We start from the raw sequence: 18,917 nt of genomic DNA on the forward strand, positions 1-18,917 counted from the left end.
GGAATTATCAAACTGTTTAGGACAATGTTTTAAAAGGCATACACTTGAGTTTATTGTACGAAATACGCGAGATGACAATTGTCGGTCTCATATAGCGAGGTTATAGTTCTCGACTCGAGTGAAGTGATTCGCCGTGTAAACCAAACGGAGAATATCTTCACTCGAGTCGAGAATTGTCACCTCGCTATGTGAGACCGACAATTGTCATCTCGCGTAACTCGTAGAATAAACACTACTGTGTTTTGTTTGCCAGACGTCTTCTATGGAACCTCTCATTTGAACTGAACTGTTTTGAGTGCAAACTTAGTGATCTTTATAGCGCATTTCACCCTAAATTGGACTATCACACCAGTTGTAGAGTGCAGAAAAGTGTTATATAAGTATTCGTTTGCATCGGATCGTTTCGACGTATATGGTGCACTTGTGCCATGAACTACATAGAATAAGTACACCGAAGACACCATCAGGATTCGACGTAACTCCGAGCTGCTATCACACTTTGAAGAAGCGTGCACACTTTTGTGCCGATCCAATTTGGGGTGAAACTAGCAATATAATGAATAATCTTACTAACCCTTTCATGAAATCAAACGGATCCTTGAAGCATGATGCATCAAAATGCCGAGAACAAATTCGGCGATGGTCTAGCTTCCCTTTGAACACCGTGCCGTGTTTACGGCAGAATTCTTTCCAAACGGTTAAGCTAAAAATAAACGGAAGATAAACTAATGTATAAAGAAGATTATAAATTCGTTAACTTACTTGTCGTTGTCTTCGGGAAAACGGTGAAGGGAAACCACCGTATGGGATGGGATGCCGAATTTGTCCCGAGTTTTGCAACTGTCGATACAACAAATTTTCCCCATGGCGAATCAACGATTGTTTATTTATTATCACATGGCAACGCGGATTTGAATTTCGCGGGTAGCGAGATGAATTAGATTTCAGCTTTGCAAGGCAGATACAAATGTAGGTATTGTGTTTGCTATTCTAGTACTTCATGATCCCAAAAAAAAGTCATTTTATAAGGAAGTCATACGTCTTTATTTCGTCTTTGATCCTACCGACTGCGCCATTGTAGTAACCGAAAACGCGAATCAAGGACAACACGTCCATTCGCCAACAAAGTCGTTCACAGAATCTCTTACGCACGCATCATTTCAACACAACGGCCTTCAACATCAAGCCCAGCAGTAACACGTCACGCACACCAACTCTGGTTGAACTTATTCTCATTCCCTATCACACGCATTCAATCTTTGCCGTCACTCAACCATGCTACCTGTACCAGAAAGCAAGCCCAAGCATGTGTTGTTAGTTTCAGACTCACACACTCACATAACTGGTCCGTTGTTACAACAAGAAGTAGAACTTGAAGCAACCAAACGAAGATGAACCACGATACATTCGAAATCTGACACTCTCAAGTATTTTCAGACATACACTTGCGAATTGTTTTATTAAATCATTAATTATTTTTCCCAAGTACATCATTATTACTACAGTTAGTTGGGACATTACTTTTGTAAAACATGAATTTGCTAGGCCCCGCCAGAAAATAAAATCTAGCTACGCCAAAGCTGTTTAAATTGATTTCTTATGCTTTCAAAATAAGTTCTAAGAGAGAAAAACTTTCTGGGAGAGAAAAGGGTGCGTACTGAACTTAGCTTTCACCAAAACAAGAGCTTGATGGTTTGCAAGAGATACCTATCGTTCAAATAAGCGGGTGTGCACGGTATTTCGGATCTAAAAGTTCCATTCTTCAGTATGACTTCAAAGACACAGCCCTAGAACATACAAGGATTGGAGCACTGAATTTAATGATGCAATATTGCATGGAAAATATTTTTTTGTAACGGTATATATTTCCAGTTCTTTATCAGTTTGAGAATAGAATTACGCGATGTCATTTTGCATTGAGTAAGGCATGCTTCATTGAGATTCGCTTTATAAGTAACTCTCTTCTTCAGAAGAATCTCTAGAATAAAAGAAAATAATACAGAGATATAGATTCATGTTGAAAAAAAAATCACTCAAACCTTTCTATTGATATGTCACTTTGATCACTGGAATCCATCGGTTCGGAACAAATCGTACAAAGGTTTTGAATTTCCACAAAACACTCGTAGCAGTACACTCCTACGCAACCAGGTCGTAGACAACTCACCGCCTCGTTCTCCGCTATCCGTTCGCTACAGAAGATACACTTCTTTCCACCACCATTTGATCCCAATATCTTGCGGCAAATCCAGAACAGATTAGTCTTTGCTCTGAAGATATCCATCAACTTTCTTGGCTTGGAATCACCGGAGCCTAATCCCAATTGTCGCCGTAGGATCTTAACGAAGGACTCCCTTTTCAGCAGAACATCATTGTACAACCAGGTGGCTCGTTCCTTTGCCCTATCGGGGTAATAGGCCCTCATGATTATCTGACGGATACGGAGACCATATGGTTCCAGCACAATACACATCCAACAAAACAACAAGAGCAAGCTGATCTGCAAGTACCGAATGAAGTCGGGAGTCTTTGGATCCGGTGCGCACCGTGCCGGATCTAGAATGTCCGCATGTTTTACCATTGGTTCGAAAGCTCCAACGATCCCTCGGTACATATCAGCGATAATGCCGGAACCACTAACTTCCAACGTGACCATTGGAGGTCGTTCGATGTCCGCTTGCCTCAGAAAGACATGCCGAATCAGTGCCAGAAGCCAGTACAGACAGTAGTCGGCCGCCATCAGCCCCAGGATATGGATCGAGGAAATGAACAGGAAGACTGCACTACGCGCAATGCGCAGCTTCTCCTTGCGAATCAAGGACATCGACGTTAGATGTATGTAGCGATTACGCTCCTTACGTGTCAGCGGAAGTACGGTGTCCCGATTCATCGATCGTCGATGTTCATCGATAGCAATGAAGTCCCGACTGATGTAGAAGTTGTCGAAGCTATCCTTGGTTAGGTACTTCATTTTGTATCTTACTGATCTGAAATTGGCAGTTAAAGTTGAAATCAGAAGGCAAATTCCATGTCAAGTCGGTCTGTCTCCGAACTCGAACATTTTCAATTTGGATTAAATTTCACTCATGTTGTTGGTATAGTGCATGATAAACCGAAGAATATCGGGTACGATTTCTGATAATTTCAACTCAGTGGCGAATTCCATGTCAGAAGTGAATAAGAAATCTGAAAATCTTACCTAATAACAACACAAATGAAACAGAAACTGGAAACAATCGTAAAAACATTGAACAGTGTGAACAGATACCGACTTCGGTGATTGATCTCCTGAGTGATAGCGCTGACAATATCCGTGTAATTCCTCGAAAAATTCGTTTGGAACTCGAACGAATGGTCGAAGTCGACCTTCACCCTGAACATCACCTGGATATTATGGATGAACTCTTGCAGTTTCTTCTCAATGGTTTCTACAATCTGATCGCTGACGAAATCAATCAGTTCACACATGTAGTCGACGACCTTAACGCTGTAGCAGACAACCTTTGCCACGTGGGTTACTTCACACATAAAATCCACGACTCAAGTTTTTGCTTACAATCTTCCACTGCCGAATTCAAGCGATCGGAATACATTGATCAAACGGTGTTCCATTCTTCTGGTTGCAAAACCGCAGCTATGTTCCCAAGCCAATTGAAACCTCTTTTGATGGAGCTCACTGTAAAGCAAAATAGTTCGTTACTCATGTTCTACCCAGAGTATCTCTCAAACTCAAGGCGTACAAATGCGTTTGACGAGCCTCATAATCTGTATCAGAATCCGTTGAATCTTCATAAACGCCTTCTCCACTTCGCTGAGGATCACCCCGATAGCTTCTTCATGGCCAAGAAGGGAACCTTAACGGCTTGCAACGCGTCGTGCCATAAGCTGACTTCAAGCGATCCTGACTACAGCTGAGTGCCCTGCCAAGACGGTCCACGTTGGCTATCGTATTCCTAGCGGGGCCATTCATGGCCAGCACAAAGACATAGGCAATAGTTGTGGCGCGTCCACGTTTGCTCAATATTTGCGGCACCATCAGAAGAGTTACGCACTGAAAGCTGGAAACTCCAGCAGGACTGGATGGTGAAAAGAGTGCCCAAAATGGCGGCCGCAATGCACGTGGTCTTCCGACTGATGCCCAACTGGTGCCGCAACAGTATGTAGAGGGTTGCCGTTTTGAACAGGCCTAGGGCTAGGCCGATTGCAAATTTGCGGGTTTTGCGACGTAGTTTAGATCGGCGAGTAGTTTGGGAAGAATTCCTGTGTGACATTTTGGAAGTCCATGTTTGGAAAGAAATTAAAGAACAAGGTGAAGTTAGTGAAGCAATGGGTTACTATGTTCCTGAAATTCTGAATGACAGAGCTGCATCGATCGTTCAAAAGTTTTCGTTGAACAGCAATGGACCGATGCACGAGTTCACTATTTAATGGTCAAGAATTTTCTACATGTGAGCTCCATTTGAATTGACATTTCTTTTCAACCAGCGTACTGGGATAAAAGAAAATGGTTTTCTTGAGCATTTCTTCAAGAAACTTCCCACGCATCGAAATAGGCGATTACTTTTCTGTTGAACTGCATACTTCCCATTATTGTTCACTAAAAAAGGATATGCATATAAAAATCAATAGCAGTTTGACAACACACAACTATGATTAGAAGTTCAACTTTTTAAAATGTGGAATCATCAAAAAAATACCTAGGAGATTCAATTACGTTTACATGAATTTTGACCAAGGGGTGGTTGTTCAATGTGCATCAAATGTACATTCATTTGCAATCAAATGCATTTTTTCGCCATGGACAATGCACGAGTTCATTATTTGACATTTGAGCGGTGCCGTGTTATTTATGTGACCATGGAAACTAGTGAATTCGGCACCGCTCAAACGTCAAATAGTGAACACTTGCATTGGTTCATTTGCATCAACTTAGCATGGACCGATGCACGAATTCACTAATTTGACGTTTGAGCGGGGCCAAATTCACTTGTTTTCATGGTCATGTAAATAACACGGCACCGCTCAAACGTCAAATAATGAACTCGTGCATTGGTCCATTGTGTTAGCAACACCACCTCATCAACGTAGCTTTCTATGGGGCTCTGCACTGTTTTGATTGAATGGGTTTTTGACGTTTACTGGCCTTGTTGTTTACTAACTTCGTAAGGAGTGAAAAGGAGCGAATGATTTTTGTACAGAGCCCAATAGCAACGCGTATTTGTTGTTGTGCATGATTGTTCTTATATATGATGATCCATTGCTAAAAATTATTCTTTCAGATAATCAAGCAAATATTTTCATCGGATCTTTGTGGCATTGTACTAAGAAATATTTAATTATAATTCTTATCCTCCGTGCATATAGAAATGGAACTACTTGGGAGCAGGAGTAGTTAGAAACTCTTTCGTGGTAAAACCGTGGAGGTGGACCGGACACCTTCATACGATTGGCGGAACGGGTTGTAAATCTCACATGCAGTGAATTGAAAAGAACAAGACAAAAACATGGTATTTTTTTTGACCAAATAAATAACTCATTTATTATCTACAATGGTAGTAATCTCTCCGGACCGAGCCATGTCTTATCTCTTCTTTATCATAAGAATCTGAATTTAATGTTCCCAACGTTACCTGCCATCGCTTGGAATCGAACTCACGATCTCTGCATCCACATGTCTCAACGCTGTCCTTGTTGCCACCACAGTCTATATCGAAAGGCAAAGAAAACACGCCGTTTTGTTCTACATCGAAAACGGTTCACACAATATTTTATAATGATCGTAAAAGATGCCATAGCCGCGCTTACACCACTTCATCAGGCTGTAAAAGGGTGCGAAACGTCAAACGCAATGTTTACATCCAACACGCTGAGTAGATGCGCCACAAGTTGTTGTTTTACAGCATACTGCTGTATGCTCGCTGTATAACTAACGACAAAGCACTTCTTAAATATATATTGAGCAGCATAACAAATCATATTGTATAGAAGCAGCCGGATTGATGATGGCGAGTTTTATTCCACATCATTAGGTTGCTATCTTTAACGGTGTTGAGTTACAGCTTAGTGAAAGCAGCAAAAGCGATAACTGACGAAATTTATTCAGCTAAAATTTGTAGCTGCAAAACGTTTGCGTTACAGCTGTATTAACGCTAATCGTTCTATTTTTGACAGCTTTCATTTTTTGCTGCGTTTGCTGCTTCAATTCAACTGTTATACAGCACAAAGCAAATAATCTTGGCTTATAGCGCTAAAATTGTTAGTTGGGGTTGGTCGCAATAATCACGATTTTCACAAGTTTCGTAGTTTGGATAAATTTGTACTGATTTTTTGTTTGTGATTTTGTCTCATATCGCTGTTTATCAGTGATATTTGTAAATCTCAGTTTTCACTACAGAAAATAGTAAGAAAAAAGTCAAGATTTTTTTCAACATACTCACGAGGAATATCCCTTGTGATGATTCAACGAAATTTTCAGATATTCAACCATGTGCTTTTAAGAGATTCCTCTCAGAACTTACTTGGGGATTTCTTCGTAAATTATTTCCGTACTTTTTCAGAAGAACTTCTTTACCAGTTTTCTGTTCCTCCTGGGATTCCGACGGTAAATCATTCCCAAGATTAGTGGTAAATTTTCAACAAATTTTCCTTGAAGTTTCTTTAGGCTTTTTGATCTTACCAAAACTAATTTCAAATAATTTTTAATCAAATTATTTAAAAAAAAATCTTAAGCCATAGAATGCTTTAGAAATTCTTTTGAATATTTCTTTGAAATTCTAGAACTTTCACCAAAATTGTCTTCAAGATCACCAAACCCACAAATTCTTCAGAGACCTCACCAACAGGTTTTCCAACTTTGCCCATTAAATTCTTCCCAAAGTTTTTCTTCTGATTTATTTAATATATTTTGCAGAAAATCTACCGTAAAATGGGGTGTTAAGGGATGAAAAAAAATTCCACTTAAAATTCGAGCAACTTCTAGTATGCCAATAATTGAACAAAATACAGTCCTACCTCTCCCGGCGTATATATCGAAAGCCAATTACAATGAAGAGGATCATATGGCAGATTTCTGAGGTAATTATTAAAATGTGTGATTTTTGACGAGAATGCAAAATGGGGTGTTAAGGAATTAGAGCTTTGTTTATAAAACTATATTTTGCAATCAGCAAAAAAATATTATTTTGGTCAACATCGTTGATGTGTCCCTTCAACTCTGAAGGTCTTGTTCAAAGATTTTTATACTTACAGTATCGGACATATAAAATGCACCAAAGCCGTTTTCCCATACAAAATGGTCAACTTCAGATAGCCATATCTCCGCAGTTTCTCAACTGATTCTTCTAAATTTTTCTGTGACGAACTACAAATTGCTTAAATTTTCGATAACTATAGAAAAATTTGTGTGAAAACTATTGGTTCAAAAGTTACAGATAGGTTGAATTTTGACATAAAAAATACACCAAGACACAAAGTGATGTAGCAGATAGACTAGAGAAGGATAATTTTAACAAGCTTTAAGTTTGAATAGGCTGAGCGTCCAATTTGCCTTTTTAATAAAGCATCACACCAAATAACGGATTTACATGTAACACCCAGTGGCATGAACGAGAGAAATCCTGACGAAAAGTTTCCAATATAGAGCGGAAATCGCACACACTATATTGCACACTATATATTTTCCAAAAAGAGCTTGGAAATAACCTTATATTATAATTGTTTATCTAGGACCTAGGTAGTGCTTAATAGAATTAATAGCTCCAAATCATTCCTTTTTGTAAACTTTTCACCAATGTGATGGAACAACTTTTGAAAATATTATCATTAAAAACCCATATTCACATTAATCAGTTTTCATCTACATTTCCCTACCAATTTTACCAAATTTTGTGATAAGTTATTTTTGGTGATATTCAGTGACTTACGAAATAGATCCCTTAACTTTACATTGCAGTTCAACTTCACAGAACAACTCAAAACTGTATAGAAATATATTATGACATAAATTTAATGAGTTTAGTAACTAAGAAAAGTTAGAGTACATAATTCCTTAACACCCCACTTATTTTCAAAACGAGACTTTTTTCATAAAAGTTCTTAAACATCGAAACCCAGACATAATTTAAAGAAGTTTATGTCTGTACTATCATCTCAATTAAATTTCCTTATGTGCTATCTCACTCGCGAATTTTTCTCAAATTTATTTCATGGCTTAGTGGATAAATGTATTTAGCCCATAAAAATCGAACAAAAATATTTTGAAAGGTTCAATTCCTTAACACCCCATTTTACGGTATCGGGTATTCTTTAAGTAATGCTCGAAAAGTTCAGAGTAAAAACTATCCTTAAAAGGATTCCTCCTGTTGTGATGGAAATTGTTTGTGAAACTGGCAACACTGAATAAAAGAAATGATCAGTAGTGTTCCACCAGAGACGAATATAACCATTTTAGTCGGGTTGAAAATGGGTACCACGTCGTACTGCAAAAGGTACCCATGTTTGACAGTTCGCAGTAAACCTTTCACGGCATTCTAGATTTTGCTCTATTACCTTATGTGCCATACAATTTTGGACAATTGCAAGGAACATGAAGGTTTTTATTGCGTCTTTGGTCCCATAGAAGAGAGGACTTCGGGAGGCCGTTTCCTTGGTAGTTCGGAAAGAACACCAAAATGTATGTATTTATATAAATCGTAATTTGTTAATATTTGTTCATTCTTATACAGCTTCTAGCGGAAAACGTTCAACTGTTGTTAAAAATTCTGCCATAAAAATACTGACAAACTTAACTTTGCGAGAAATTTGTTCAGGGATTTTTCAGAGAATTATATTATCGTTTCCCTTGGGATGTCGTCCTAGGATTCTTCCGAAAAAAATCACAAAAGGTTCATCCAAGTATTATCCCGAGATTTTTTTTCTTTAAATCTAGGGGGTGCGGACTAGAATATTTTAATTGTTCAAATTGAACACAATCTTTTCCGCGAGTGCTAACCGTTGTTTGTTTGCTTATCTCGCAGGTTACCACTTCTAAAGTACACTCTTAAAATACTTCACGCAAAGTATCAACAATTCAATGCTGATGATTTTCCCAATGAACAGACTTAATCAGAAAGCTTCTGGCCTTGTGCTAAAAGGAAACATATTTGAGAAAAGTTGTAAAAGTCTTATGCATAATATGAACCAAGCTCAACTTTAACAGTTGGCAGTCTTTGTGTTATATAAATTGCATAATATTTTTTAGCGTGACGAAATCATGACCGAACATTCCTGGGCATACTCGGATCATTTAATTCCGGGCATACTCCGGATCATGCTATTAAATGTTTGACTTTTACTGTGCGCCCTGTTTTCAAATATCCCGTGAGAGAGAGCGAGACAGCACCAACACACGGCGCACAGTGAAAGTCAAAAGAACAAAAGAATGTATGGCACGTACAGAGGCTCATGGCTGTTCATTAGAGATGGTCGGGTTTCACATTTTTCAAACCCGAACCCGACCCGTACCCGATTTATTTTATTTTTTAAAACCCGGATCCGACCCGAACCCGAGACTGTAATTGAAAAGCAAACCCGGACCCGATCCGAACCCGAAAAATTTTCGCTGTTCAAACCCGACCCCGACCCGAAACCCGAAAAAGTTTTCTAAGAAAAACCCGAGTAGAACCCGAGTTTGAAAAGATTACAAATTCATCGTTTCTGATGCATAGGGAAGCTTTAAGGTTGTTACTCTGTTCACCATTCTCACCAAACCCGACCAAAACCCGACCAAAATTCAACACAGCTGACTTCCTGACGCACTTCCTGACAATCGATCGTGACTCGCTGGCAAACGTAACATATTTTGATACTTATATGTTTTATTATATCCACTATTATCACTTCACAAAGCTACTTTTCTCTTCACAATTTTTGATAGGTAACGTTTCCATATTTCACCAACCGAGTTTTGAATCACGGAAACGAAACAAAACGTAACAGCGAATTCAAATCGCAGCCGCCCGCGCAGCTTGCTGCGATCCACATTTTCAAAGAAATTTGTTGAATAATTTGAACTAAACAGAAAATGAATTCGAAAAATATGTTAAATTCCTGTTGGAGAATTCAATAATTCACCGTGGAATTTCTGAAGCTTTTGGCGGAATTCCTTACGATATGTCTTAAGGAAAAGCTTAAGTGATTTTTGTGGAATTTACTGTTGAAAATATCGTTACATATTCTTTGTCTTCTATAATGGACTGGGTTTTGCGTTGAATGGATGGAATTGTTACTGAAGGTATTTGTATCTTACATCTTAGAAAATGTTTTGCGTGAACTCCGAAACTTCATGATACTACTTCGATATTGGTCATATCGACATACGGAGTGAAAATTGAGAACGAAAAATCAACAGAAAAACATCAAGATATGGTGATAGCGAGATAAGGAGGATATCGAGGATATGGAGAGTGAAAATGTATGCAGACTGAAGGGACTTATGAAATCATCGACATAGGGAGAGATATCGAGATGTAGAACATCGAGATGTGGAGAGTCGACTGTATTCTTGTTATTTACCAGTGATCCCGGCAAACTTTGTCTTGCCATCAAGTAGGCTGTTGAAAATCGCCATGAAACGTCCTGTAAAAAAGACAGTTCCGTTCACTCCCGTTTTTCCGACTTTTCCTGTGATTTTCATGTATACAAACGATTGTCGGATATTTCTTCGAAAACCATTTCCCCGAAGGGCATTTCTTCGAATGACGTTTTCCCGAATGAACTACTTCCTTGAAAACTATTTTCCGGAATGTACCAATTCCCCGAAAAATGTATTATACATTACATTATGTTTTATACATACAAAAAACTAATCAAAATTCTGCTGTTAAAAATTGTTCAACGTGCTAACTGGTGAAAGTTTCCTTGAAAGTTGGATATATCTATCTATATAAATAAAAATGGAGTGGTGTTTGTATGTCACGAAATGGCACGCGAACGGGCCACCAGATTCTGACAATTCTTTCACTAAAGTGTTCGTAAAGTGTTCCGACGTGTTTGTTTGTATGAAAAGTTCAGAATATTCGCCGGGAAAGTCGAAATAACTGAAGTGAACGGAACTATTATTTTGTGTGGGACGTTTCGTGGCGTATTTCAACAGCCTACTTGATGGCAAAACGAAGTTTGCCAGGACCACTAGTTTGTTATAAAATTCATGTGTAAAAGTAACTGATGTTCAATAGAATGAGCCACGTGCATTAAACTCGAAACAACTATAAAATCTTGTGATAGCTTGACATGAAAAGGAGAGCACATGATAAACAGTTTCAAGCGGTATGTTTGGGTTTCTATCTTGAACATTTGGTCGATTTGGTGTTTATATTATGAACATTTGGTCGATTGGACGTTCGGTTGAGTTTTGCCTTCTAAAAACAATAGGCTATTCTTTTGAGTTATACTGTTTCAATAATTATTGGCACCACGCCAATAATATTTCAATTAGAGCTCCCCCTTATTTAAATGAAGGCTGTTCTTTCAAATGGTTTCACATTGTTTTGCAAAGATACACTATTCGGCCAAACGCCCGTGTTCGTATTTGTTTCATCATACTTAATGTGACATAGAAGAATATAACAACAATAAGTTCATTAAGTGTTAGTACGTCAGGCTAGAGATAGAATTTGTTATTTATTGCCCTACAGAATTGAACCTCTGCAATGTTGCTTCTTGTTTAAAAAACGCAATTGCATACTTCTTCATTAATTTTATGACAGTTAGTATACATTTTCCAAAAAAATTCTTCTTAAGTTTTGTTTTAAAAACAATCCCAAAAGTCATTAAGTTGCAATAGCCATCTTGCTGGAAAGATCAAATAAAGTGAGGATATCAGTAATGATTACTCAAAATACTGATAATCACTACTTAAGCTAGGTATGCTGTTCCACTCAAGAAAAGTAAAAAATTCTGGTCAAGAAATTTCTTACAGTGAGTTCCATTAGAAATGACATTTCTTTTCAACTGCGTACTGCGATCAAAGAACAATACTATTCTTGAGCATTTCTTGCAAGAAATTTCCCACGCATCGAGATAGGCGATTACTTTTCTGTTGAAGTGCATACTTTGCTTTAGAAAATAATTATCTATTAAAATAAGGCTTCATTATGAGTTGATCGAAGGCTTTGAAGTACTCTAGAGCATGAGCATGATTGACCGCCCGCAGTTGCTACTCCGTTATTGCAAAAACAGCTGTACTTACACAGGGAACCAACAGATGCTACTCAGGATTAGTAGCATCTTCAATGTGTAAGTACTGGGGCTCTCATTATCATAACACACAATACCGGCACAGGCTGCGTCCGAATGCAGGTCAATTTGGGACTGGGAGGGAAATGTTGACGTGTTACTTGCTTCAAAGAAGCCGAGGAGTCCTCTGCACTTCCACAAGAAAAGACTGGGAGTTTGGATATGTGAAAGGATTTGTTTTGGTAAACGATAAAGATATAATTTTAAATGAATACGTAAGCATATACACGAATGATCGATACCGATAGTGCGGTTACTATGCGTATCGGACACGATCCGAATTCCGTCGCACGCCCACAAAGGAGCATGCAACAGATTCAACGGATCAAACACTACTGACGCGTCAATTTTTTTCAACCGCACACTTTGCTTTCGTTTTTTTTTCTTCCGCAAAACGCGAACCAGACACAATTGATCCGGATTCCGTCGCTCGCCCTCAAAGGAGCATGCAACCAGGTCCGTCACACTCGGGCTCAGATTGGGTACCACTTCTAGTACTGCATTTTGTCCCTCGGTGGTACAAAAGGTACCCAAGTTTGACAGATCGCAGTACACTTTTCACGGCATTCTAGATTACCTTATGAGCCATAAAATTTTGGGCAACTGCAAGGGACATGGAGGTCTTTAATTTGTCTTTGATGCAACAGATTCAACGGATCAAACACTACTCCAAACTTTGAAGTACTCTAGAGTGAGATCAAAACATAAGAATCTGTAATAATCCCTTTTACAATGAAATTTGAACGAACAGCTTAACATTACCAGAAAAAAATCTGATTAAAGTGTTAGTAGCTCTGTTAGTATTTTTTCCTATATATCTATCTATGAAGAACAGTCTTCTTAAAAAAGAACGTAAAAATTCTGTTAAAATGGTTGGAAGCTGCAAACGAAAAAAATATCAACGCAGTAAAACTTCAAAAAGGAGAGATTAGGTTTTTAACTATTATAATGCTATTGATTGTATAACCAGTAAAATTGGGAAGAGCAACCTATTATCTAAAGATATTTCTAAGTTTGTTAACTATCAACTTTCACGCTATCAATGAAAGCTACAGAAAAATAAATACCTATTGAAACATCTGCTTATGTTTCATGATATACAAAACCACTAAGCCGGAAGTAATGATGGACTAAAAGCCCCAACAGGATGTGCTTAACTTTCAGATGCGTCCCAAACAAATTAATCTCATATGTTGTCTTAAATTTAATATTGAGTAAAAATTATAATGTCCGTTTAAAGTTTTGGGTCACGCCTTTGAACGCAAATTGTTTTCAACCATTCACATTTTTTTTATAATTCAGCCATTGCCTGTTCAGCTAGATGTCATTTAGATAAAATATGTCGAGACAAACGGCATGAAGCATCAAATTTGTTCATCTTTTGTATATTGTCACAAATTCTACCTCATGCAGTTTCTGATTTTAGATTTTAAAATTTTTTTTTTTGCAATTCCGTTGCAAATCAATCAACTTTTCATTGAGAAGTTGATCAACATAACGGCCTACTTTTCCTACCGAAAGAAACAATGCTGAAAAGTGCTACTTTTCAGCACTCTTTTCGGTGCTGAAAAGTAGCACTTTTCAGTACTGTTTTGGTAAGCGTCAACCGAATAACCCAGTCTCTTCATGCCATGCTTATTCTGCGCTGCGTGTGAGTCGAGATGAGTCGTTCTCACCTCGGGTGACGTTAGGCGACTAATGTTAATCAAATTGAAGCGAGTCGACACCTCACCAACTCGTCTCGCCATGCCGCGCAGAATAAGCACAATTGTATCTGATTCTAGGGATCGCCGGTCGTAGAATCGACGTGAGGTAAGAATTGTTGATATCGTATAGCGAGGTGACAATTCTCGACTCGAGTGAAGTGAATGTCCATTTGGTTTACACGGCGAGTCACTTCACTAGAGTCTAACCCCGTTGTGCGATCTTGTTCCGACACAGGTTGGCGATTTTGATGTGGGATCGGATCGTCCAGCATTTGTAGTCAGCTACTGTTCTCGATTACCTGTTCAATATTCAGTGTTCATTCATCCAATGGATCAGTGCACGAGTTCACTAATTTGACGTTTGAGCGGTGCCAAATTCACTGGTTACCATGGCCACATAAATAATACGGCACCGCTCAAACGCCAAATAGTGAACTCGTGCACTGGTCCATAGGAAGTATGGACCTATGCACGTGTTCACTAATTTGACTTTTGAGCGGTGCCGAATTCACTGGTTTCCATGGTCACATAAATAACACGGCACCGCTAAAACGTCAAATAGTGAATCCGTGCATAGGTCTATAGCTCTGCATGATACCGATGGGAGTGAGAAAATTTGTGACATTCATGGATACTATTGTGCACAGCCTACGTGATTGAAAAATACTGAATTGAAACTACGCATGGCTGTATGCCTATGTGGGTTCTCTTGAAATATTTGTTTGTGCTTAGAGTTCATCCAGTTCAATAGCATTTTTCGAAATAGCAAAAAAAGTTGTATGCAACTCGTTGCAAAACTCGATTTTTTTAGCACTCGTTGTATTTATCCAACTCGGCGAGCCTCGTTGGATAAACGTACAACTCGTGCTGAAAAAATCATCATTTTGCAACTTGTTGCATAAATAACTATTTTACAACCTACTTTTTAAAGCATACCTGTCAATGAAAACTGTTATAAATGTTCCTCTAACCGTGATATCTTGGCTGTCGTTTTTCAATTCAAAACATTCATAAGGGAAACATACATTTGAAACGATTATCAAACTTGTTGAATTCAATCAGTTACACCGATAATTGAACAAAATCTAGAAATGTGGAAAACCTTCCGTGGAAATGCTACATTCGGGAAAACAATTCATTCGGGGAAATCGTTTTCAGGCAAAAATCCTTTGGGGAAACGGTTTTCGGGGAAATGTCGGATAGTCACTGGATCTGTGAAAACTATTTCAAGGAATTCATTGAGAATTTTTTTACAGATTTTCTTAAGATTTTACAGAATCAATGTTTTTTTTTTGGAAGGATTGTGAGGGGAAAACTTTGAATTTTTGAAAGGTTTAGTTAATATTGTTCCGGAATCAATTTGCGGATAAGAAGTAGACGTAGAAACAATCGTTCTTGTCCCGGAAAAATTCACGTTGAAAATACGAACAAATCTGACAATATTATTAGCCTAATTTCCAAGAGATTTGTAGCAAAAGTTTTGAAGCCACCATTCTATGAGAAATTTGATTATACTAACCAAAACCAAGAAAAGTAAAAGCCAAGGCTGGCTTCAAAAACTTTGCTTCAAATCTTTTGGAAATTATCCAAAATTATTTTTTTTGGAATTCTCAACAATTTAAAACATAAAACTTTTTCTTGAAAAAGTTTAGTTTTTAATTTGAGTAATACGTTTATTTATAAAAATAACTTAAAAAAATGAACTGAAATGAATAAAGCCTTAGTTTTCGTCAAAATCTTTCGGTTGCCGTGCGATTCATCGAAAAGAGAACCGAAGTTACAAAGAGTTTGTCACTTATATTCGACATCCAAGTTATAGTAGAAGTTGACTTCGGTTTTTAATCTCTTAGCAAAAATCATTTTTACTAATTACGAAAATCATTTTTACTAGTACCGTCAAACGGGGCTTCTTTTGACATTATTTTCACATTCTTCAACTTTAAAAATTTGTAACTCTTATAATTGTGGATAGATATTGATAATTCTTGCATATATTTAAGTTGTATATGTACGTAACAAATGTGCAAAGGATGAGGCAAATCCATCAAGAAATAACAAAAAATGCTTGAATAGCGAAAAATGTGTGTCCTTCAAGACAAAAAAGGGGCTACTTTGGACATTTTCACAATTTGATAATGAAATGATTTTTACTTATAAATTTCAAACTGATTCTATAGATCATCGTCCATTGTGATGTTATTGAACGGTTTTTCATTGATAAACATACTTTGGAAAGCTCGAAACTTACACACATATAACAAATTTCAGCGAAACATGCTATTCACTGTTTTTAGTTTGCGGTATGAAACTTAAACTTTCAACTTCCTCTTAAATGAAACTATCGATTACGAATGCTTTATTTTTAAGTTGAAATAAACAAACGATGTAACTACTAGGTAGTGCGATAATTAATAAGTTATGTACAAAAATTGTCTTTTTTATTCTTACGTTCTTCTTATGACCGATATGTAGAAGGATCACATTAATACCTGTAACTTAAAAGTAATTTTCATTAAAAACGCAAAAAGTAAAGTTTTGCGAGATTGTAAAAAAGTAAAAGTTTGCTTTTGTAATATGCTTTTAGCTTCTCAGCGGTTTAGAGCTAGCTTAAGAGTAGTATATTAAGCAATTGAAGGATGCAATTGTTTTGTACTGTAAATTCACGTAAAATATGACGGAAACTATTTGTTTCAGCTTAGTGGCCGAACCTGATTGAGGGGCGCGCTTTTGTGAGTTTAATGGTGACAAACTGTTTTCTCCAAAAGGTGTAAATAGCGGTATCTTTTTCTAAAGAGGCTCTACAAAAAAATGGTAAAGAATGATAATTGTATTAAAAACGACTACTTCATTATTTCTCAATAGTAGTGGAGTAGAACGACATACACTAAACAAAGGGCAGGGGTATAACACAAAAGATCAAAGAAAACTGGTCGCAGTGATTCATCCCGAACAGAAACAGATTTTTTTTAGAGATTAGGTAGTGAACTGGTCAGTGGTACGTGGTGATATATGGGTGGTTTATGTCTATTCACTTTTCCAAATTTTTATTTTAATTTTTTTATGTTGTAAAATATACAAACCAAAACATTACAATAAAATAAAAGTTCTAAAAATAAGACCTTAGATCAATTATTTTAATAATACAACAATTTTAAGCAAACCAAATCACAAGATTTTTATGAAACATAACGATTCGATAGTACTGAGGCTTCCTCCCTGGTATAGTACCAATGAGTTACATGGAATATCCAATGTTGAAAAATTGGAACAAATGTCAAATAAAATAATAAATAATTTCATTCAAAAATCGTTACAATCTTCTATTGCCACGATTAATGCATTATATGTTTAGGTTAAGTTAGGTTAAGTACACAGAAAAAAATATTTAATTTTCAATGTGATGTAAACTGAAGTCTACTGTAAAAATAAATCAAATTCGTGTGTTATTACAGTATCATGTAAATTTAAATAAATATACATTCAATTTTCAACTGAAAATGGTTGAATATTACATGGTCGTGTAAATTGAAAGTGAATTCAATTGAAAAATAATGGATTGGTCGTTGAAATTTACGTTTATTTTGATGCTCCAAATATGTGCATGAAAATAAACTTAAATTTACAACATATTTTTAGCTGTGTATATTCAAAGCGTTTTTTTTTCTCTTATAAGCAGGTGAAATAAACTCACCTGTAAAAAATCTGAACTGCTACGGCAAATGAAATGTAATATGTTGTTAACAAAATGTTAATTAAATCTTAAATTTGTTTTACCAAATTAGGATGATAGTGTTGTCTAAAACACAGAACACCTAGATATAAGAAATGAATGTAATGTTTGGAATGATACTAATAAAGGAATTTAAAAAAAAAAAAAACGATTCGATAGTTTTGAGATGCTTCCAATAACTTTCCACGACGTGGGAAAAATTCAAACAATGTTTGCCTAGCCAATGTTTTATACCTTGTGAATATTAATTCTAACTTTCTTGAATATTTTCTTGTTTATCCTGTTATCGTTGATATTGTTCCAAAAACAATCATGCCTAGTGGTAGAGCATACATTGGTTAATAAAAGTACAGAAGACACAAAATTGCTCCGATTAATATTTACGCTGCAAATAAATACAAAAGGGGAGTGTACAAAGTAGCCCCCGGAATCAAAAGTAGCCTCGTCCGACGGTACCATTTTTATAATCAGTGAGAAATTTTGTGCATAAGCACCCTATTCGACCTGATGCAAAGTGCTCTTCAGGTAGTCGAAAGTTGGTGTCGACAATATGGCCTTTCTTCTTCTTCTTTCTTCTTTCTGGCGTTACGTCCCCACTGGGACAGAGCCTGCTTCTCAGCTTAGTGTTCTTATGAGCACTTCCACAGTTATTAACTGAGAGCTTACTATGCCAATGACCATTTTTGCATGTGTATATCGTGTGGCAGGTACGAAGATACTCTATGCCCTGGGAAGTCGAGAAAATTTCCAACCCGAAAAGATCCTCGACCGGTGGAATTCGGTGGAATTTACATTTCACAGCATGTGACCTGGAGAGATGTCAGCTGAAATTGACCCTTTTGAATTCTTCAAATTTCGTGAAGGTTGTTCTATAGAAATTGCAGTTTCTGTACTAAATCATGACCAAACCTTTCTCAACCGGTCTCATTCGAAAGAATATACCTTAAGCCTTGTTTTGAAGATATTTTAAACCATATTTGACAAGTTTACCATTTGAGAATGTCAAGAAGTGTGTAACATAGAGCTCCCTAAAAAATAAGTCATTTTTTCAAAGGTAGTGCAAGATATCTGGGAAACGCTCTAAAATGATCAATTACCCCTCAATGTGTAGCAAATATTCCATAGTTTTCGATGTACTATGGCTTCACTTGCGCTTTTTTGCGCCAAGATAAGAAAAATTATTTTTAGTTACACTACGAATCAGCCCA

The 18,917-nt window shown here is 37.0% G+C and overlaps 1 protein-coding gene across 1 annotated transcript; it reads right to left on the reverse strand.

Moving 5' to 3' along the window:
• Positions 1–1,869: 1,869 nt before the first annotated feature.
• Positions 1,870–3,504, reverse strand: LOC110677246 (DC-STAMP domain-containing protein 2-like). The gene is made up of 2 exons (XM_021848349.1): positions 3,200–3,504; positions 1,870–2,987 (listed from the first exon to the last, which is right to left on the reverse strand). The coding sequence occupies exons 1-2, from the start codon at positions 3,466–3,468 to the stop codon at positions 2,030–2,032; spliced, it is 1,227 nt and encodes a 408-aa protein (XP_021704041.1). The 5' UTR covers positions 3,469–3,504; the 3' UTR covers positions 1,870–2,029.
• Positions 3,505–18,917: the final 15,413 nt, after the last annotated feature.

The sequence above is a fragment of the Aedes aegypti genome, chromosome 2 (assembly GCF_002204515.2).
Source record: "Aedes aegypti strain LVP_AGWG chromosome 2, AaegL5.0 Primary Assembly, whole genome shotgun sequence".
In the NCBI taxonomy this organism is placed as follows: domain Eukaryota; kingdom Metazoa; phylum Arthropoda; class Insecta; order Diptera; family Culicidae; genus Aedes; species Aedes aegypti.

Excerpts from the sequence above, each read along its gene's own strand:
- LOC110677246 (XM_021848349.1), bottom strand. The coding sequence starts at position 3,468 with ATGTGTGAACTGATTGATTTCGTCAGCGATCAGATTGTAGAAACCATT. Across the intron at positions 2,988-3,199 it reads TTCATTTGTGTTGTTATTAG|ATCAGTAAGATACAAAATGA; the intron begins GTAAGATTTTCA and ends TGCCAATTTCAG.